Source organism: Vulpes lagopus, chromosome 22, assembly GCF_018345385.1.
Source record: "Vulpes lagopus strain Blue_001 chromosome 22, ASM1834538v1, whole genome shotgun sequence".
In the NCBI taxonomy this organism is placed as follows: domain Eukaryota; kingdom Metazoa; phylum Chordata; class Mammalia; order Carnivora; family Canidae; genus Vulpes; species Vulpes lagopus.
This window is the reverse complement of record NC_054845.1, coordinates 11,266,322-11,290,087: the sequence shown is the minus strand read 5'-3', so window position 1 is coordinate 11,290,087 and position 23,766 is coordinate 11,266,322. Positions and strand designations below refer to the sequence as shown.

Genomic DNA, 23,766 nt, shown 5'->3' with positions numbered 1-23,766 from the left:
AATAACAGTCTATTACATTTGGTGAAATAAAGTGCATACAGATATTATGTATGTCTTCTTATGGGGGGGGAAAACCCAGCTGGTAAATTCTAAACTATACTAATAAACATTTCATCAAATCCGTATCATCACAATATTTACACAGTACAATTTATTGCCCAGTTACAGTCAGGTATGTATTTCTGTGGTAAAACATAATACAACACTGCAAGTTGCACTTAATTTTTGTCAGACAAGTGTAGCAAGATGATTTTTAGGATTTTTTGTGTTTAAATTTAATCACACAGCTGAATTGATATATTTACAGAACTTGAATACTTGGTCAAAATAAACTTAACTGAAAAACTTACAAACCAAAGTAAGAGCCGTAAATGATCCCAAAGCATAGTGTTTTATACTAAAAAACTACAAGCTGGGGACACCTGGGTGGCTCAGTGGTTGAGCATCTGCCTTTGGCTCAGGGCGTGATCCCAGGGTTCCAGGATAGAGTCCCACATCGGGCTCCTTGCAGGGAGCCTGCTTCTCCCTCTGCCTGTGTCTGTCTCTGTCTCTCGGTGTTTCTCATGAATGAATGAATTCTTTAAAAAAAAAAAACATGGGGCAGCCCTGGGTGGCTCAGTGGTTTAGCGCTGCCTTCAGCCCAGGGCCTGATCCTGTGGACCCAGGATAGAGTCCCACGTCAGGCTCCCTGCATGGAGCCTGCTTCTCCCTCTGCCTGTGTCTGCCTCTCTCTCTCTCTCTGTGTGTCTCTCATGGATGAATAAATAAATAAAATCTTTAAAAACAACAACAACAACAAAACAACACTACAAGCTGAGGCACCTGGCTGGCTCAGTTGATAGGAGTATGAGACTCGATCTCGGGGCTGTAAATTCAAGCTCCACATTGGGTGTTGAGTTTACTAAAAAAATCTTTACACACCTACAAAAAATTACAAGCCTCTAACAGTTTATTCTGCCTATTATAAGAACTTTAGAATTAGAAGATATTCCAATAAATCTCATAAATGCACTGAAACATTAATTCAGGTATTTTCTGATAAAGGAGGTTTATAAAATAGTCCTGACTTTTGGAAATAGTTTGTTCAGATAATGTGACTAGCCATACCCAAAGTTCAGGAACTATTGAGAGGATATGTATCAAACAGAGGACAGGACTCATGAGTAAAATTTACATTTTTTCCTGGTAGAAAAGCAAGTATATTTGAAGATAACATTTGGGTTACAATCGGTATATTCAAGAAATATTATCAACATTTTTAAAGTAACAAACGAAATATGATGAAAACATTCATGACCACTCAAAGGTACTCCCAAAGACTGTTATGGCAAATAAAACCCTGCTATTCTATGTTCCCAATTGTGCTGTCACATATTGAAGAGAACATTACTAATTAAGATAGTCTGAATAAAATAAAATTAGAAATAACTTCTATATTTCCTTAAAAATACACCTTAAATTTTAGGCATTCATTTTCACACAGAGAAATCTAAAAACATTTGTATGAAGTCCATCTCAAGTTTTACCATTTTAGATCAAGATGGAATTATTTCCACTTCCAAATAGAGAGGATAGAGTTATTGCCATTAAAATCTTTACCAGGGGGATCCCTGGGTGGCGCAGAGGTTTAGCGCCTGCCTTTGGCCCAGGGCGCGATCCTGGGGACCCAGGATCGAATCCCACGTCAAGCTCCCGGTGCGTGGAGCCTGCTTCTCCCTCTGCCTGTGTCTCTGCCTCTCTCTCTGTGACTACCATAAATAAATAAATAAATTTAAAAAATAAAATTAAAAATAAAATCTTTACCATTATGGTTTGCTAGTTTTAAAGACTTTATTTATTTTTTCATGAGAGACACAGAGAGAGAGGCAGAGACACAGGCAGGCTCCTGCAGAGAGCTCAATGTGGCACTCGATCCCAGGATTCCAGGACCACACCCTGGACCGAAGGACCGAAGGCTGTCGCTCAACTGCTGAGCCACCTGGCGTCCTTTAAATCTCTTTTAAAATGAAAGATTTTTGCAGCAAACTGTCAAGACCTTCGTAAAGCCAACCCTTTTACGTCTGACCACATCAAAAAGGCAGCTGCCACCGTAGCTACCTCAACCGACCTCTGAACATAATAATCAACTAGTACCATGAGCTGACCCTGAACAGACCCAGGCCCAATTTCACCTGTGCAACTGAAGACTGCATTAATTTTCAATCGCCTTTGTTCTTGTTCTATCTCGTTTGTTGTGTTAACAGGTCTTGTGCTTAGCTCTCTGTGATGTGTAAGAAGCCAAGTTAAACGGGTAGCGAAAGGTCAGTTTGGAATCCTGTGTTACAATTATATTAACCTTGCTTTGAAACAGAATAAAGCTGACATTGTGGGGGGATAAAAGCTGACATTGTGGAAAGACACAAGTTGTGTGTGCACCTTCTTAGCATGCTCACGACACCTACTTATGCAGAATTTGCTTCAAAACAATGTGGGAAGGGGAGTGGGAGAGAGATGGCCCACAATATGGGCCTGCTGAAGTTGAATGATGGTGTACATGGAGGTTCTTTATAATCTTCCACTTGTCTTTGAAATTTTTCACATTAAAGAGTAAAACACTAACATAAATGCATCCCACGACATGCCTGATAGTCCTAGAATATTCTCCTTTATTCCAGACAGGCATGAAATTTATAAACAAAAAAGTGCACACTACATCAAAAGTGACTGTCTTGGGGAAGTTGGGTGGCTCAGTGGTTGAGCATCTGCCTTCAGCTCAGGTTGTTATCCCGGACTTGGGGATTGAGTGGCGCCTCAGGCTGGGGGGGGGGGGGGGGGGGATGGCGCCGCGGCCTGCCTTCTCCCTCTGCCTCTCTGTGTCTCTCATTAGTAAATAAAAATCTTTAAAAAACAAAAAAAGGGACAAAAGTGACTGTCCCTAATTTTCACTTAATTGGTTACTTTGAGATTCTGTTTTATTTAAGCATTCCACGCTACCTTTTTTTAGTTTTACTCCACAAACAAAATGGGTAAATACTGTTTCATGAAACTTGTGAATTGTTTACAGGATGATTTTCAATAGTTTCAAATGTGAATTATTTTTTTAAAAGATTTTATTTTATTTATTCATGAGAGACATGGAGAGAGAGGCAGAGACACAGGCAGAGGGAGTCCCAGGACCCTGGGATCACACCCTAAACCAGAGCCACCCAGGTGTCCCTCAAATGTGAATTATTCAAAAAGGAATAAATTGATACAGACAATGTAGGTTAGCTTCAAAAGCATGCCAAGTGAAAAAAGCCAGACACAAAAAAAGTATTACTCCATTTACATGAAATTTCTAGAAACGACAAAATAATACAGACAGTGGCTGCCTATAACTGGGTCTGACTAACCTGCAAATAGCCAAAAGGTAACTTTTGAAGGTATTCTAAAACTGGATTGCAACTTGCAGTTGTATAAATTTTACTAAAATGTATCAAACTGTATTTACAATAGGTGAGTTATACAGTATGTAAGATACCCAATAAATGAAGCTGGAAAAAACATACTGCTCAGTAAGTAATCATATAGAAACTCTGGTATACTCTTCCTCCAGGCCCTAAGGAAATGAACACAACACTACACTGCACAGCTGCAATACACAATGTAACTATTAAAATTTAAATGAATTAAAACTAAGAATTCGTTTCCACAGCTTTACCAACCAAATTTCAAATGCTAAATAGTTGTACTTGGGTAGTGGCAATCATATTGGGTAGCACAGCTACAGAAGGCCTGGGATAAGTAATAAAAGACGTGCCTTTAGTCTTACTATGTATGCCACATGACACAAGGCACACAGGTTGAGTTTTTACAATATTCTAAAAATGGAAATAGTTCCTTTAGTATTGTCTTTGGATTCATATATAACCTTGTTAACATTCAATAATTCTTTTACAAAGAAAAAAAAATAATAATTCTTTTACAAAATATTGAATTTTTTTGTGACTCTGTATGTGTGGATATATGCACACTAGATTAGGATATAAAACGCATTCCTTACTATGACCTGAACTTAAAAAGTTTTAAAAATTTACGAAAAAATTAAAAATTTCTTAAAGCATTCTCATTAAAGCATGAATCTTATGCAACCAAAGTAATTTTATATCCTAGCATTCTGAAACATTATGGGAAAGGGAGCTAATAACTTTGTACTATAAACCTACTTTTACACACCATAATACTTACCCTTTTAAAGTGTACAACTTACTTTTTAGTATATTTTTACAAAATTGTGCAACCACTACCAATTCCAGAACATACTCTATGTCTACTTTACTAACAATAACGGCTATGAATTGAAATATTTGGAACTGAATCATTATTTCCATATATTTAGTCCTTTAGTTATTTCTCCATTATGTTACATAAACCATAAACCACAATTTAATAATGTGAACAGTAATTTGCAAATGAATAGCGTTAAAAAACTGACAGAATACCTGACTTATTTTTATGGAGAATACTCTTCATTAAAAGAAATCAGTAATTCATCAAGAGAAATGGTTGAATATTTTATGACCTAGGCCTAGAAACCAGACAACTGCTAAGCCAATTCCCTCCCACCATCAGAGGCAACCAGTGGACTGTGCAGTTGCGCCTCCCTCTTAGTGCAGAGCAGTATACCTAACATCTATTTACCTGAAATTCATCCATATACAGTAATTCAAAATATGATAGATCATGTTAGCTAAGAAAATTTGGGGGCATGTGCAAAATTCTACTTAACAATTTAGAAAAAGATGGGACACCTGGGTGGCTCAGAGGTTGAGCTGCTGCCTCCGGCTCAGGGTATGGTCCCGGAGACCCAGGATCGAGCCCCATATCGGGCTCCCTGCACGGAGCCTGCTTCTCCCTCTGCCTGTGTCTCTGCCTCTCATGAATAAATAAATAAAATCTTAAAAAAAAAGTTTTAGAAAAAGACTACAAAACCCAGGAAAAAGTAAAACAGACACACTCCCAAGATCTAAAGCCTTTTACAGTCCCTTAAAATTTCTACTACTCCCCAATTGCAGACAACCCCAATGAGAAAAAAATAAGCAAAACTAGCTTTTGGCTTTTATGAGTTTATCACTTAATATTAACATTAACAAGTGCAAATGGAACTGTATTTTCAATGTCTGAAAAAAAATCTAAAAAAAAAAAAGTTAAAAGCTCCTCGAAATCAACACTTTGCAATGCTGATTCCAGATCTTCTGCACTCATAGCACATACATAACCGTACTATACACGTTACCTAGCATTTTTACCCTAATATCAGCACATATACGAAAATTCTGGGTTTTGTTCCTACATTTGTAGAGGTCAGAAGACTGCCTGGCATGGATAGCATTCAGTTTACCTCAACTTTGGAACATCTCAAGAAAGTCCCATTGTTTAACCAGCTCCGTGCTGATAATCTTTAAATTTCAGATTTCCCCTATTAAGACAAATCTCAAACTGATGACCATAGGCCTAGATTTCTCCCTTAGGTCTGAAATTTAAAATGACGAAGGCACTTCCACATCTCACAGACGCTCCACCTTTCACAGCAACATTGGACCTTTTCAGTATCTGCTCCCCCAACCCCCGCCCGGAAAAAAACAAAACAAAACAAAACAACACTCCCGTTTTTCTTCTCTTCTCCACCATCGCGTACCCACTTAATCCCAAACCCACATTCTTCATCGGCCCAAAGCCACCAGTTCTACCTTCTAAATTTCCCCTGGCATTTGCTTCTCGACATACCAACCTGAATCCAAGCACTTTCATCTTACCTAGATTAAGGCAAAAAACATACCTGGTTCCTTTCTGGCTTCTGGTAATATATAGTCTCCACGCGGGAAAGCAACTTCATTAAAAGACTTTAGATCAGGTCGTTCCTCTCCTTAAAACCTTTCAATCAGTTCTTAAAACCACTCAGAATAAACCTCAAGTTCCTTACCTTTACCTGTGAAATCGGTAAGACCCCTGCCCTCCTCTCCCGCCGGCCGAATCCTCTAAACAGAACCCGGCGCGGCCACGTGTTCACCGGAACACGCGTCTCCCAGGCCCAAAGCCTTCCCCTGACTTTAGAGCAGGGGGACACAAACGGCTCCCGCAGGATCCCGAGCACTGTCGCCCTCCCCTTACGTCTCTCCCCGTCCTCGCCTGCCCAACACCAGCCTCCCCTCTCCAACGGTTCAATCTGCAACTTACCTTAAAGATGGCGTAGCCCACGGACGTCTCAAACAGCACCAGCATGGTGAGGCCGGGTCAGGGCACTGCGCGGCCCGCCGCGTGCTCTTACACCCGTGAAAAGAAACCAAACTTGCGGCCCCCAAAGGCCTGCAAGGCCGCAGCAGGCCAGGCACAAACGCGCGCGCCTGCTCGCAGAACCGGACCACGTTGCCTGACCGTTCCAACCGACTGTGTGCAGAATGTTTCAACGCGCTTCTCCTTCTCCAAGGCTTCTGGGATCTGACGTCACTTCCGACAGGCAGCAAGCCGTCGCTTCCGGTATGTTCCCGCCAACCGGGTGGGTGATGGGAGGGGGAGAGGGGAGGGGGGGAAAAAAAGAGCGAGAAAGAGAAAGTGTCGCGAGATTTCTTTGCACTAAAGCGAGATTTTAAGTGGTGAGCTGCACCGAAACCCAATAGGGAAGAAGGTCGCTTTTTACTATTTTTGAAGTTCCTATAGGTGACTTGAGAGATTACTTGAGAGAAATGCGGAGCCGTCTCCGTCCCTTTGCCCCAGGCGTCTGGAATTGGGAAATGCCAGCCGCTGAACACCTGGAGAGCGCTGCCTTGAAGCGAGGCTCTCGGGCGGCCGCGGCCGCGGGACGGTCCCTGTCTACGCGAGCACGCCCGGCCGAACTGATTCTTAGCACAGGTGTCTTTCACGTATATGCAGACCTCTCCCGTTTCTTTGTTTTTGTTTTTTTTAAGATTTTATTTATTTATTCATGAGACACAGAGAGAGAGAGGCAGAGACACAGGCAGAGGAGCAGGCTCCGTGCAGGGAGCCCGATGCGGGACTCGACCCCCGGGTCTCCGGGGTCACGCCCTGGGCTAAACCTCTGGGCCACCGGGGCTGCCCAGACCTCTCCCGTTTTTTGTTACAGTGATTCCAGGGTATAGGCGTTTAGACTTAGCGGGAGTTGCTTTTCTGGGACCTTTCAGTTTGAGTGACGGATTTAAAAACCTCAATTAGTCCACAAGTCTGACTTTCTTTAGGAGTGAAATTTCCTTCCTCACGTTCCAGGCCTTATATGCCTGCCGATGGCTGTAAACATTAGGTTGCAATTTGCGGAAAGTTTTGGAACACTAAGTAACTTGATTTATTTATTTATTTATTTATTTTTCCTCCAAGCGGCTCTGCAACCTAGAATCAAGAGGAATGAAAATCCTGGACTGAATAGCAGAAAAGATGAGGGGGGAGGGGAATCAAGGGATGGGGGAATCTAGAGTACAGACACGAGCATGGTTGATTATACCCATAGGATTCAGTGTGGTCAGGGAGGCAAGAGAAACCAAAATGGGGCAGCCCGGGTGGCTCAGCGGTTTAGCGCCGCCTTCAGCCCAGGGCGCGATCCTGGAGACCGGGAATCGGGTCCCACATCGGGCTCCCTGCATGGAGCCTGCTTCTCCCTCTGCCTGTGTCTCTGCCTCTCTCTCTCTCTCTCTCTCTCTCTCTCTCTCTCTCGTCTCTCATGAATGAATAAATAGAAATCTTAAAAAAAAAAAAAAAAAAAAAGAAACCAAAATGGCTTGATTGGGAAAGGAAGAGTGGGTGGATGAAGTAGAAGCACTGGGTCTGTTAGTGGTATTATATAATTTCATAATATATATCTTTTTTGGGGTCTAGTTTTATTTTTTTTTTTTAGTTTTTTAAAATAATCTCTACATCCAAGGTGGGGCTCAAGCCTACAACTACAGAATCAAAAGTCACATGTTAAATCCACTGAGCCAGGCAGGTGCCTCTGTCTAGTTTTCTTAACTGAAGTGACATCTGCTAGAAAGTGCATTCTGTATCTTACACTTAATTGTATCTGTATAGGGCATCATGTGCTGATCATGAAATAGGATCTCATTAAATTTTTTTTAAAGACTTAATTTATTTTGAGAGAATGGGAGCGCATGTACACTCTTGTGTGCAGGGAGAGAGAGAGGCAGAGAGAGAAAGAGTCTCAAGCAGGAGGCACAGAGCCCTGGAGTCTGACGTGGTGGAGATCTCAGGAACCTGAGACCATGACCTGAGCCAAAATCAAGAGTTGGGTGCTTAACCAACTGAGCCACCCAGGTGCCCCTCATTAAGTAATTCTTAACAATTTAATGAATGAATGTTTGCAGGAAGTAAAATTATTTTCCCTGCATGTAAAGCCTCCATGCTTTACTCAAAGAGAAACGAAACCACTTATTCAATGAGAAACCTCTTTACTGTGGCTTCTCTGAGAAGTTGTCTTTGCACATTGCCATTTATATAATCAGCTCAGTGATGCATTAGTCAGGGGTTCAGAGATGACTCTGGATTTGGATTTGGATCTTGTCCAAATACAGTAATTGTCTGAAAATTCCCTGTTGCAAGAGAAAAATAAGAAATTCAATACTTCATTAAACAAAGTACTAGGTCAAGGGGAGATAGTACAAAGAAGTATGAGGAGGAGACTATGGTAGAGTATAGATAACCCAGAAGAAGGGTTTATAACTTTAGTAGTGACTTAACATGGTGGAATGACAAACATCGTTATTTTGTTCTCTCCCCACCCTCTAGCCCCATGCCTGACCTAGCTAGAATATAAGCTCCATGGAAGTTCGCTGCTGGAGGCCCAGTACCAAGCTAGTATCTGGCACGTTACATAGGGATTCCATAAATATGAATAGTGATGAGTAAATGAACGATTTGAATGAATAATGGAATTAAATTATTTGAGGGTGCTAATGGAGACTCCTTGTACTTTTTGGGACCAACTGATATTAGCAAAGGTATCCTTGTGTTCAGTGATCCCCATGTGCCTGTAATAAACAGATGGAGATGTTTTGGATCTTTCATGTCGTTCAAGTAGTGAACATCTTTTATGTAGTCAACAAATATGAGTGTTTACTCTCTGTCAGGCATTTTTTTTAAGTTAAAAATTTTTATTTAGGGACACCTGGGTGGCTCAGTGGTTGAGCATGTGCCTTTGGCTCAGGACGTGATCCTGGGGTTCCAGGATCGAGTCCCACATTTAGCTCCTGCATGGAGCCTGCTTCTCCTTCCTCTGCCTGTGTCTCTGCCCCTCTCTGTGTCTCTCATGAATAAATAAATATAATCTTTAAAAAATAAAAATATTTAACTTATTTATTTGAGAGAGAGCAGAGAGCACAAGCAGGAAGTAGGGGGGGAGAAGGGCAGAGGGAGAAGCAGATTACCCACTGAGTGGGGATCCCAGTGCAGAGCTCAATCCCAGGACCCCTTGATCGTGACCTGAACCAAAGGTAGACACTTAACCGACTGAGCCACCCGGGCATCCCTCTGTCAGGCATTCTTACAGGCACTAAGGACATACCGATGAACAAAACATGGAAAAACCTCCATACTTCATTTTTTTTTAATCTCCATACTTCATTGAACTCATATTCTAATAAGGGGAAATAAAATAAATACCCAGTATATTAGAGAGTACTCAATGCACAGAGAAAAATAAAACAGAATAGGAGAATAAGATATTCCTGGTTGGTCAAGAAAGGCCTCATTGAGGTGACATTTGAGTAAGTGACTTCAGGTAGCCAGCTCTCATGATATCTAGAGGAAAGGTATTTCAGGCAAAGAGAACAGTTTACTCAAAGATACCAAAGAAGGATTGTGCCTGGTATGTTCTCAGAGCAGTATGACTAATATGACCAGTATGGCAGTATTGGAGTGACTAATAAATAACCCCATTTAAGATTAAGGTTTTTATCGATGTAACAATATTTGTTTTCAGTGCTCGTCATACGATGTAATTCTCACAACAAACTTAGGCAATAGGTACTCTTATAATTACTTTAATTTGCCTTTTCAAAGAAGTTAAGCCAAAATCACACAACCTCCTTCATGGATTCCTTTAGGAATCCCCAGAGGATGGGCCATAGAGATTGTCTCTATCGCAGAATTGCTGAGCTGCCGCCTGTCGCTCTGCATTCTCTTGCTCTGGTGTCTGCTAGTGGTGCCCTCTTTCTGTTGTTGACTGCTGCCCCTTAATGAACACAGGTGCTGCCCATACCACTGCCCATTTTCTGTACGCCACCACCTTCAGGGATTCTTGTTCTTCTCCACGTAGTAGGCAAGCAGCTTTTGTGCTTCTTAGACTGTTCTTTTGGGAGACGTTTTTCTTTTTGACAAAGTCCTCTCCTTCCAGAGACTGTGGGTACTTGGAGGAAAGAGAGGCAGTTAGGACATGAGTTGGAAACAGGCTGACATCTCAGCCATATTTTCTAAACAACCATGCTTTCCTACTCAGTCTGGCTCATGCAACTGGATACAGGATGATTTCCTTTCATGATCCTATTGTTGCTCTCTCCAGTCTGGCATTTTCTGAGGACTTCTTGCCATCAGATGAGTACCTTAGGATTGTACCTGAAGGAAAATCTTTTCTTCTTTTTTTTTTTAAGATTTTATATATTTATTCATGAGAGACACACACAGAGAGATGCAGAGACATAGGCAGAAGGAGAAGCAGATTCCCTGTGGGGAGTCCGATGTGGGACTTGATCCCAGGACCCCAGTATCATACCCTGAGCCGAAGGCAGATGCTCAACCACTGCACCACCCAACCATCCCAATCTTTTCTTTCTTTTATATATTTTATTTTTGAATGCCTGGGTGGCTCAGCAGTTAAGCATCTGCCTTCGACTCAGGGCGTGATCCCGGAGACCTGATATCCAGTCCCACATTGGGCTCCCCGCAGGGAATCTGCTTCTCCCTCTGCCTATGTCTCTGCCTCTATGTGTGTGTGTCTCCCATGAATAAATAAAATCTTTTAAAACTATTTTTTATTTTTAAGTAATCTCTACACTGAAACTGGGGCTTGAACTCACCACCCCGAAATTAGGAGTCACATGCTGTAGTCACCTGCTGTACTGACTGAACCAGCCAGGTGCCCCCGAGTGAAAATCTTTTTTTTTTTTTTTTTAAGATTTTATTTATTTGACAGAGAGAGGGAGAGAGAACAAGCAGGCGGAGCTGCGGAGAGAGAGGGAGAAGCAGGCTCAACTGAGCAAGGAGCCTAACATGGGACTCAAACCTAAGACCCTGGGATCATGATCTGAGCTGAAGGCAGACATTTAACTGACTGAGCCACCCAGGTACTCCCTGAATGAAAATCTTAATGTCTTTCCCTTATTTGCCCTGTGTACTGTAGACCCAATATAAATCAAGAAGAGCATATATTTCTATTAGTTCCAATTTTATTATTATTATTATTTTCTAAGGACTTTATTTATTTTTTCATGAAAGACACACAGAGAGAGAGGCAGGCTCCATGCAGGGAGACCGATGCAGGAATCGATCACCGGTCTCAAGATCATGCCCTGAGCTAAAGACAGACACTCAACCACTAGCCACCCAGGCATCCCAGTTCCTGACTATTTTAGTTAAAAAGTTTCGTGAACATTGAGACAAAGCAGTTTGAATAGCTCCAGAGAGGGTAGCCTACCTAGAGAACATAGAGGTGATCTGTATTCTGAGGAGCTGTGTCACCTAACTTTACAAAATAGCCCCCAAAAGTCTCATCTCTGACCAGTTAAATTACAGCTACACTCTTTCATCATTTTCTTTTTTTTTAAGATTTCATTTATTTATGAGACACACATGCAGAGAGAGAGAGAGAGAGAGAGAGAGAGGCAGAGACACAGTCAGAGGGAGAAGCAGGCTCCATGCAAGGAGCCTGATGTGGGACTCGATCCTGGATCTCCAGGATCACGCCCTGGGATGAAGGTGGCGCTAAACCACTGAGCCACCCGGGCTGCCCATCTTTCATCATTTTCTTGTGAGCTTGAGCAAAAATCAATTTCTTCTAAACTAATCAACTCTGGATTCATGGTCAAAATTGAGTTTCTTACTTGTAAAGCTAAGGTCCAGACCCTGACCTATATCATGGTATGTGCCTGAATAGACTTAGCTGACCTCTATTTTTAACATTAACACCTCCACTCTAACTTCACCTTTCCTTGTCCACATGGAGCGTAATATAGCTTTTTCAAAAATAAGATTTATGCATGTTTAAAAATTATAAAATACTAAAGGATAGCTCATTGATTTATGTCTACTATGTACCAGACCCTATACTTTGTTCTGGTCAAAGACACACAATAATACATAATCCCTGCCCTTGAGCTGCTATTGATTGATGGGGAAAGCAGACAAGTACAACACAATTACGATACAGTAGAAATAAGCAGGAGTCCGAATCTCAGCTTTGCCTCTTACAACTTAATAGATCTTGTAAATGATTTAACTTCTTAGCACTTTTCTTGTGTGTAATATAGGAGTAACATCTACCTCACAGAGTTATTGTGACTAATAAGCAAGATAATACCTTTGTTTGACATTATTCAAGTGATTAGTAAATGGCAATGATTACTACATAATTAAATTGAATTAAGACAATAATTCAAGTGGACCAAAGGGAGACATCAAGAGGGAAATTAAAGGAACAGGAACAAAATTGACACAGCTTGCTTCCACTAAAGGTAACCATACATTTCACATCCTATACATAGGAAAAAATATATACACACACACCACATTGGGCTCGAAGAAAACAAAAACAAAACACAACAAAACCAGGTTTTAATTCTAGATCCCTAGTTAAATGAAATCTTGAGACTTCATGTAAATTACACTCTCAAACAAAAACAACTCTATCCCTGCCTTTTGCTATGGTAATACCTGCAGACAGGGGGGAAACTTTACAGATAAGATATTCATGTAAGAAAACTGCTATTTTTCCTTAAAGAATCTTGGTAACCAAATTAAGTGAATATTTTCCTTTTAATACATATTTTGTTCATTTGTTTTGATTTGTGATGTGCAAGTCTTTTAAATACTGGCCCCTTTAATAACGTTCTTAGCAAGCTAATTTTTTTTCTAAATGACTTCTTTTAGACTTCTTCTGGCATTCCTAGTAATGCCACTGAGAAGTCCAGGTAGATTTTATTTATTTTTTATTTTTATTTTTAAAAAATATTTTATTATTTGACACCAAGAGAGATAGAGAGCACAAGCAAGGGGAGCAGCAGAGGGAGAGGAAGAAGCAGACTCCCCCTCACTGAGCAGGGATTCCAATGTGGGGCTTGATCTCAGGACCCCAGATCATGCCCTGAGCCAATGGCAGATGCTTAACCAACTGAGCCACCCAGCTGCCCTCATGTAGATTTTACCTATTAGATCTGAGTTGACTGCATTGCCAGGAAAGGGTACCATGTGGGCTATTTTTACCTAGATGTAATCTTCTTGACTCCTGAGTTCACTTTCATGTGGCAATAGCACTTTACTCAGTCTTTTCTTGTGTTTCTGGTCCTATGTTTCTATCTAATTAATGACCAGGTCTGGATATAGTTCTGGTTTTGATTTGTGTACGATTGCTGGTGGCAGAAACATGCAGTATGGTATTTATTTATTTGTTTGTTTATGATATGATCATTTATTTGTTCTATGCCAGAAGGCAGACAGACATGGGGAGTCTGGTCACAGTTGGGTAGCAGGAGTAGGAGTGTCTGTCTTTTATTTTATTTTTATTTTTGAAGTATAATTAACATACATGAGTTTCTGGTGTGTGTGTGTGTATGTGTGTTTGTGTGTTTGGTTATTTGTTGGTTTGTCTTTCTGTTTGTTCTGTCTGTGGGTCATTATGAGTTTAAAAATATTTTATGTGTCTGTGAATAGAAAACATCTCTTTGAGACCTGGAACAGCTATAACAAGCTGCTGAGTTTTATATTTTGTGTTTCCTTCCTTTCAGCCCTTAGCTGGATTAGAAAACTGTGGCTACCAGTTTTCTGTTTGTATATAAATGAAGAAAACCTTTTCCTTCCGTGTAAAAGAAAGGCAAGGAGCCTTTGTAAATGGTTCATTTATATTTCTGTATCTGTGACTACCCACATCTTTTTGAAAACTAAAGATTAATTTATCATATAAATCTGTCATTGGGGGCACCTGGGTGGCTCAGATGGTTGAGCTTCTGCCTTTGGCTCAGGTTCTGATTTCCAGGTCCTGGGATCAAGCACCAGGTCAGGTTCCTAGCTCAGCGGGGAGCCTGCTTCTCACTGTCCTCTGCCACTTGTGCTCTCTCTCTCAGATGAATAAATAAAAAATCTTTAAAAACGTAAAAAATCTGTCATTTGTATGCAATCAGAAAGATTACTATCAAAGGGAAGAAAATGAATACAATGAAAGAAAAGATTGAAAGTCTTTTCAAAGATCTATGGGAAATAATTTGACTTTATTCAAAGAGAGGTCTGGCCTTTGCCCTTGGCTTCTGGGAAGAAATATCTGTCACACTGTTTTTGTTTAGGTTGGGAATTGGCCATGTGACCAACCATGTGACTAACCTGGAGACTGAGTTCAACCCAAAGGGCAATCAATCAATTATGCCTATGTGATGAAACTTTAATAAAAATTCTGGGCCTTGGGGGATTCCTGGGTGGCTCAATGGTTGAGCACCTGCCTTCAGCTGGGTGTAATCCTGGAGTCCCAGGATCAAGTCCCACATCGGGCTCCTTTCATGGAGCCTGCTTCTCCCTCTGCTTGTGTCTCTGCCTCCGTGTGTGTGTCTCTCATGAATAAATAAATAAATAAAATCTTTAAAAAAAGAAAAACAAAACTCTGGACCTAGAATCTTAGGTGAACCTCCCTGGTTGGTAGTACTCCATGAATATTGTTGAACACCACCATTGCTGGAATAGTAACAATATCCTAACTCTATGGGAGAGGGCATTGGAAGTTTTGTGTTTGGAGCTCTTCTAGATTTTGCCTTACATATTCTTTTATTGGCTGATTTTGATATTTATCATTTCCCTGTAATAAATAGAAACTGTGAGGGACCCCTGGCTGGTTCAGTCAGTGGAGTGTGCTACTCTTAATTTTGGGGTTGTGAGTTTGAGTCCCACTTTGGGTGTGGAGATTAATTAAAGATAACTCTTTAAAAATTGTAATAATGAGGAGCACCTGGGTGGCTCAGTGGTTGAGCATCTGCCTTTGGCTCAGGTTGTGATCCTGGGGTCCTGGGATCGAGTTCAGCATTAGGCTCCCTGCATGGAGCCTGCTTCTCCCTCTGCCTGTGTTTCTGGCTCTCTCTTTCTCTCTGTGTCTCTCATAAATAAATAAATAAAATCTTTTAAAAAATTGTTTTTTTTTTAAATTTTTTTTTATTTATTTATGACAGCCACACAGAGAGAGAGAGAGAGGCAGAGACACAGGCAGAGGGAGAAGCAGGCTCCATGCACCGGGAGCCCGACGTGGGATTCGATCCTGGGTCTCCAGGATCGCGCCCTGGGCCAAAGGCAGGCGCCAAACCGCTGCGCCACCCAGGGATCCCTAAAAAATTGTTATGAGTATAACAACCTTCAATAAATTCTGTGGATTCTTCTAGTGCATTATCAAACTTGAGAGTGGTTTTGAGAACCCCTTAAAATTCGCATTTAGTGTCAGAGTAAGGGCAGTCTTTGGAAGACTGTGTGCTCCATAAACATGCTAGTTGGCTAAACTTTGCGGTTTGACTAACTTCAAGCATATAGATTCAGGGAAAAGACGAGAGAACCTTAAAATGATTCATTTGGTTTATATAACAGCTATATGAATGAGCCTGAATATATAATAGAATGGAAACCTAAATAGAATAGGACCTGTTGTTTCTGACTTGTATAGAGCTTCATGATCTCTCAAGAAATCTAAAGGGTTCTGGAAGCATGACTTTTTTCTCTCTCCTTTTCTTAAAGGGAAATAGGAAAGTCTTATGGAACTATGCAAATGAAGTAAGCCAAGTTGGAGAGAAAGCTCTATGTATGGACAAGGTGTTAGTAAATCTTCAGGATGTGCCGCTAGACTGGTCCATAATCTGACTGAGCAAGTATTACAAACCACAGTGCGTAATGACACAGGGAGAAATCCAGTTATAAAATGCTTCAGAAAGTAGCTTGCTCAAGATTTAAATAAGATTCTTCTATTGTGTGAAACATTTTCTGAGTAAACATGCAGGATACTTTTGCTCATTTCCAAGAAAAAAAAAAGATAAATTAGATTATAACTTATCTAAAGTCTAACAGAATTCTTATTTTGATTGGCTTATAAAGATTAATGCTAAAAAAATTGAATGCTTATATGACTTACATTCTATCTTGTCTGCTCTGTTAAATCCTTAAAAAATTAATTTTTTCCTCTGATAAATTTTTAAAATACTGTCCTCAGATTTAAACCTCAAATTCAAAATAATAAAACTGTTACACCTAAACTTTATTTGGCATTTCCTAGACAGCAGTGGATGAACCACAAAGTTTACTTTCACCTAGTAAAAGGAAATGATTAATTTTTAAAAAAGATTTATTTAGTGGGGGCAGCCCGGGTGGCTCAGCGGTTTAGTGCTGCCTTCAGCCCAGGGCATGATCCTGGAGACCCAGGATAGAGTCCTATGTTGGGCTCCCTGCATGGAGCCTGCTTCTCCCTCTGCCTGTGTCTCTGCCTCTCTCTCTCTCTCTCTGTGTGTCTCTCATAAATAAATAAAATCTTTAATTTTTTTAATCTTAAAATTTTTTTTTAAAGTAATCTCTACACCCAATGTGGAGCTTGAACTCATGGCCCCAAGATCAAGAGTCATATGCTCTGGGTACGTGGGTGGCTCCAACCGTTAGCATATCCCTTTGGCTGAGGTCATGATCCTGGGGTCCTGGGATCAAGCCCCAGGTCAGACTCCTTGCTTAGTGGGGAGTCTGCTTCTCCCTCCCCTTAATCCTGTTCCCTCCCTCTCTATCTCTTTTTCTCTCTCTCTCAAATAAATAAATAAAATCTTAAAAAAAAAAGTCATATACTCTACCAACTGAGCAAACCAGGTGCCCCAGTGTTCCTTGCCTTTTAAAATGTTTTATATTTTATGATGTTTTGCCATCTTGGGACCTTATGGAGCCAGGAAGGAACTGCCTCTTCCAGAGTTAGCAAATTCCTAGAGGTAGTAAGGGACTTACCTGGGAACAGGACTTTGATATGCAAACCAACTGATCCTGAGTCCACACCTCCTTTTGTCAGGTTCCTGCAGTTCAGGACACTAACCTTCTGCCCCAAATCACTCCAGGGCTGAGTACTGGGCACCTGGGGACCACACCTATTGCCAAGAGCCATGGAAATCAAGCTATCCAATCCTAAAACTACTCAACTTGCTTACTCTGCCTCACCCATTCCTTCCTGAGAAAACCAAAAGAAAAGCTTTTGCCTAGGCTTCTCCACCCCCTCCCTCCTTCTCCATCTGCCTCATGGTGGTTGCTGTGTGGTCTTGTGTGATGTGCCGTGCCTCCTGCTTCTAGGGATCCGTGAGTAAAAAAAACTTCTTCCCTTATGACAGTTTCTGTGTCTCCATGTCTTACTGTACCTGATTAAACAAATCCTGAGTACATTTTAAACCAGTCATGCCCTTCCTAAAATAAAACCATATGACATGTTAGCAGAATACTATATAGAATGTAAGCTCAGTAAGAGTAGAGGCTTTATGTTTTTGCTCACTGCTTAAGGTGGAAAGCAACTGTAAAAACAAACAAACAAACAAACCTATGTGGCATTTACATAGCAAGTGGGTGGTGGGCTGCAAAGAATCTAAAATCTGTCCATGAAAAGGTTAGTCATGAGATGCAGCAGCAACAAAACAGTTGGCAAAATTGTTGCCTGGGATTACTTGAGCAGCAGACTATGTGTCTACTGAGTCCTGGAGGAATAGAAAATAGAAACTTAATAGAGGTTATTTTTAACAGTATGTGGCAAGATATTATAAGAAAGAGATGAGATCAGAAAAGAATTCCCTCATGGGTTTGTAAGAAGAAATAGAAGGGAACAGAATCTAGAATTTGGAATCTTGAAGGTAAAAATTCTGACTGCTTCTATACCTCAATAATAAGAAATAAGTTAAAGGCTTTGAGTTGGGGCACCTGGTGGCTCAGTCAGTTGAGAGTCTGACTCTTGATCAGGTCATGATCTCAGGGTTGTGAGACTGAGCTTTGTGTCAGATTCCACACTGGGCATGGGGCCTGGGATGGAAGCCCACATCAGGCTCACTGCTCAGTAGGGATTCTTCATCTCCCTCTGCCGTGGCCCCTACTCCCACTCATACTCTCTCTCTGTCTCCTCTCAAATAAATAAATAGATACATATTTTTTTAAAAAGATTATCTCCCTCTGCTCCCCATGCATGCTCTCTCTCTCTCTAAAAAAAAAAAAAAAAAAAAAAAGAGGCTTTGAGCTTTTTCTTTCATCTTCCTTTTCCCCTTTATTTTCTCTTCTTTTTTCTCTCTTTCCCTTCCTGAACTATTCCACCCTAAAATTCTTAGGTGGAGCTGAGAAACTAAGTGTCAACATGGTGTCACCTGGGTTGAGGAGTCAGAGCCTGCCAGGGGTAAGAAGGGTGTCCTGTGGAGGGGAGGCCTAGCAATAGGTGTCAGAACTTGGGTGGGGGGAGGAAGACATCCATGCAGATGGTTGCCCAGTACAGGATATTGGAGCTCGAGTGGAATGAGGGCATCCCTGAGGGGCAGCAGATTGTTGTGAGACATCAGAACCATCTGAGGTATTGACCACCCCCAGAGAAAGAGACCTTTACCATATTTACCCAGTGGGATCTCAGAATTGCCGTGACACAGTGAGTTCTCTGTGTTCCATTCTCCCTTGTTCTAAATGGGAATGTTTTTCAGTTTTCCTGTCTTTGTTGCATTAGTGATGTGCATGGGTGTGTCTGGGCAGATTGTCTTTTTAGTTCATAGATCACCAGACTATAAAGAGCCTTATCTGGGTCTGTTGGAGGAAACTGGATATTACCTGGAGAGTTTGGACTTTAAGCTGGATATATTTCCTGGGTGGGATTTTGTGCTGTTCTCTTTGGGGATGGAGAAAGTATTATCTATACAAAGGAAAAATAGTAAACAGGATATTTGGTAACAAAAAGAGCTGACTCGGGATCCCTGGGTGGCGCAGCGGTTTGGCGCCTGCCTTTGGCCCAAGGCGCGATCCTGGAGACCCGGGATCGAATCCCACATCAGGCTCCCGGCGCATAGAGCCTGCTTCTCCCTCTGCCTGTGTCTCTGCCTCTCTCTCTTTCTCTCTGTATGACTATAATAAATAAATAAAAAAAAAAAAAAAAAAAAAAAAAAGAGCTGACTCTGCCACAGGCTGGCTAGATAGTCACCAATCTCTTCCTTTCATGGAGTCACAAGAAAATGGCATACTCCAGGCTTATTTGCTTGGGGCCATATGTCTGGATTCTGGCCCTTGGGTATAGTGAAGTCATATCCCATTCCTATCCTGCCTTATTATTTCTCTTGATCTCTTAAATGCAGAGAGAATCCAGTCCAGGGCTCTGAGAAGGTAAACTATCACCCACGGATGAAATCCATCCCACCACATTTTTATAAATAAAGATTTATTGGAACATAGCCACACCCATTCATTTGTTTATTATCTATGGCTACTTTCATGCCACAATGGCAGAATGGTGACAGTTTGTCTCACAAAACCTAAAATATTATTGTTGATTGTTTCTTTTGCTGTGCAGAAGATTTATTTTATTTTATTTTATTTTATTTTTATTTATTTATGATAGTCACACAGAGAGAGAGAGAGGCAGAGACACAGGCAGAGGGAGAAGCAGGCTCCGTGCACCGGGAGCCCGACGTGGGACTCGATCCCGGGTCTCCAGGATCGTGCCCTGGGCCAAAGGCAGGTGCCAAACCACTGCGCCACCCAGGGATCCCCCAGAAGATTTTTTTAAAGTAATTTCTATACCCAATGTATACAACCCCAAGATTAAGAGTCACATATTCTGCTGATTGAGCCAGTCAGGTGCTCCAAGAAGCTTTTATTTTCCAACTAGTCCCAAGTTTACTTTTGCTTTTATTTCCCTTGCCTCAGGAGATAGATCTAGAAAAATGGTGCTATGGCCAATAACAAAGAAATTACTGCCTGTGCTGTCTTCTTCTTCTTCTTCTTCTTCTTCTTCTTCTTCTTCTTCTTCTTCTTCTTCTTCTTCTTCTTTTAAGATTTTATTTATTTATTCATGAGAGACACAGAGAGAGAGAGAGAGGCAGAGACACAGGCAGAGGGAGAAGCAGGCCCCATGGGGGGAGCCTGATGCGGGACTCAATCCCGGGACCCCAGGATCACACCCTGGGCCAAAGGCAGGCGCTAAACTGCGGAGCCACCCAGGGATCCCCATGCCTGTGCTTGTTCTAAAGATCTATTTATTTATTTGAGAGAAAGAGAGAGAGAGAGAGAGACTGGGGAGAGGGGCAGGAGGTGAGGGAGAGAATCTCAAGCAGATTCCCCACTGCTTGCAGAGCCTGATGCAGGGCTCCATCTTAGTCTTGAGGCCCTGAGATAATGACCTGAACCAAAATCAAGAGTTGAATGCTTAACTGACTGAGCTACTCAGGTGCCCCTCCCCTCTAGGATTTTTATGGTTTTAGGTCTCGGATTTAGGTCTTTAATCCATTTTGAGTTTATTTTTGTGTTACAGTATAAGAAAGCGGTCCAGTTTCATTCTTTTGCATAGCTGTCCAGTTATCCCAACACCATTTGTTGAAGAGACTTTTTTCCCCATTGCATATTCTTTTTCCTCCTTTGTCAAAGGTTAATTGATCATATAATTGTGGATTTATATCTGGGTTTTCTGTTTTGTTCCATTGATTTATGTATCTATTTTTGTGCCAGTACCATACTATTTTAATCGCTACAGCTTTGTAAGATAACTTGAAGTCTGGAATTGGGATCCCTCTAGTTTTATTTTTTATTTTTATTTTTTAAAGATTTTATTTATTTATTCATGAGAAATACAGAGAGAGAGGAGAGGCAGAGACATAGATTGAGGGAGAAGCGGGCTCCATGCACGGAGCCTGATGTGGGACTCGATCTTGGGACTCCAGGATCACTCCCTAGGCCAAAGGCAGACGCTCTACCACTGAGCCACCCCGCCATCCCTAGTTTTATTTTTATTTTTTTTAAATTTTTATTTATTTATGAGAGTCACACACACAGAGAGAGAGGCAGAGACTCAGGCAGAGGGAGAAGCAGGCTCCATGCACCGGGACCCCGATGTGGGACTTGATCCCGGGTCTCCAGGATCGCGCCCTGGGCCAAAGGCAGGCGCCAAACCGCTGTGCCACCCAGGGATCCCCCCTAGTTTTATTTTTTTAAGATTGCTTTGACTATTCAGGGTCTTTTGTGGTTCTATATAAATTTTAGGATTGTTTATTCTAGTTCTGCGAAAAAATGCTGTTGGCAGATTCATTGTTTTAAAAATTGATGGCATAGGATTCTATTCTAGCCATGTAGCATAATTTATGTATCTGATTCCCCACTGATAGACACAGAATTGTATACAGTTTTTTTAGCTATTACCAGCAATGTTATAGGGAACATCCTTGAACTGTTATGCTGTAAACAATTGTGTCACTATTGGGTAAATTCCTACAATAGGAATGTCATGTCAAATTTACATATGTATAAATTTTTGATAGATATTTTCAATTTGTCCTCTATTAAAACTGTATCATTTATACTCTCTCCATCCATGAATAAGAGTACTCATCTTCTGGGACGCCTGGGTGGCTCAGCAGTTGAGAAGTCTGCCTTCAGCCCAGGGAGTGGTCCTGGAATCCCAGGATCGAGTCCCATGTTGGGCCCCTGCATGGAGCCTGCTTCTCCCTCTGCCTGTGTCTCTGCCTCTCTCTTTCTGTGTCTCTCATGAATAAATAAATAAAATCTTTTTTTTAAAAAAAGAGTATTCATCTTCTAACCCTTGACAGTAGTAGGCATTATCTATCATTTTATTCTTTGGACAACAGGTAGGTAATGAGACTGTATCTCATTTTTTAAAGATTTTTATTTTAAAGTAATCTCTACACCTAACGTGGGGCTTGAACTTACAACCCTGAGATCAGGAGTCACATGCTCCATTGACTGAGCCATCCAGGTGACCTTGTTCTCATTTTAATGTGCATTTCTTTTATTATGAGAGATGCTGTCCTTCTTTTGATAGGGATGGGATTAGGATAAAAAAATCAGCTTTTTATCACACTTGATTAGACTTATTGAGTACAAAGAAAGCCCAACAACTCCTTCTTTTTTTTTTTTTCATTTTTTGAGCAAGTGAACCAATGAAGACTCAGCTGGTACTTAGAAAACATTATCAACACTTGTACCATAGCAAAAGCTAACATTCATCCCTCTGCTACTGTGTTTTTTACTAAAATTTTAAAAAATATTTTATTTATTTGAGAGGCACAGAGAGAGGACACTTGTGGGGGGCAGGGCAGAGAAGGAGAAGCACACTCCCTGCTGAGCATGAAACCCAATGCAGGGCTCAAGCCTAGGACCCAGGGATCATGATCTCTGCTGAAGGCAGATGCTTAACTGACTGAGCCACTCAGATGCTCCTACTATTGTGTGTGTGTTTTTTTTTTTTTTTTACTACTATTGTGTTTTTTAAATGATAGTTTTGCTTTACCCCAAGATGTCTCCTTTAAAAATACCTTAGGAGGGATCCCTGGGTGGCGCAGCGGTTTGGCACCTGCCTTTGGCCCAGGGCGCGATCCTGGAGACCCGGGATCGAATCCCACATCGGGCTCCCGGTGCATGCAGCCTGCTTCTCCCTCTGCCTGTGTCTCTGCCTCTCTCTCTCTCTCTCTCTCTGTGACTATCATAAATAAATAAAAAAAAATTAAAAAAAAATAAAAATACCTTAGGAAATCAATGATGCTTAAATCACTACCATAAATATCATACAGGGAGCTTGGGAAATTGCAAATTGCTGATTCAGCAATCATGTTACATTCATTCACTGAGGGACATTGAATTGTTTCCACTTTTTGCCTGTTATGAATAATGCTGCTATAAACATTTATGTACAAGTTTCTGTGTAGACATACGTTTTCACTTCTTTTGGATACATACCAAGGAATGGAATTGCTGAGTCATATTTAATTCTGTGTTGAACTATTTGAGGAACTGTCCAACTGGACAGTTTTCCACAGCAACTGCACCATTTTACATCCAGCAAAGTATGAGGTTTTCAATTTTCCCACATCCTTGACAACACTTATTATTTTCCATTAAAAAAATTAACCGGGGCGCCTGGCTGGCTCAGTCAGTAGAACATGTGACTCTTGATCTTAGGGTTATGAGTTCAAGCTCCATGTCAGATGCAGAGATTTCATAAAAATAAAATCTATTAAAAAATAAATAAAAATAAAAAAATAACCATCTACAGGGTATGAGATAGACTTTCATTATGGTTTTGATTTGTTCTTTTAATTTATTAAAACAAAATTTTTCTTTCAAAGAACCATGATTCTTTTTTGTATAAACGTAGGGTGAGTGGGCAATCATTGTCTATAATAGGAGTGTAGTAGGAACTCTTAAGACCATGTATTAGTCAGGACAGGCCAGATTATGCTGTGGTAACTAAAAACTCCAAAAGTCAGTAAATTAAAAAAAAAAAAAAAAAGGTTAGAGGCGCCTGGGTGGCTCAGTCAGTTAAGCAGCTGTCTCTTAATTTCAACTCAGGTCATGATCTCAGGGTCTTGAGAT

At 41.0% G+C, this 23,766-nt stretch overlaps 1 protein-coding gene across 1 annotated transcript in view; it reads right to left on the bottom strand.

Moving 5' to 3' along the window:
- NOP58 (NOP58 ribonucleoprotein) overlaps positions 1-6,446 on the bottom strand; it is a 30,337-nt gene extending 23,891 nt beyond the window's left edge. The window contains exon 1 of the mRNA XM_041737666.1: positions 6,196-6,446. Coding sequence (XP_041593600.1) covers positions 6,196-6,240 — 45 coding nt within the window. The 5' untranslated portion in view covers positions 6,241-6,446. The remainder of the gene's footprint in view (positions 1-6,195) is intronic.
- Positions 6,447-23,766: the final 17,320 nt, after the last annotated feature.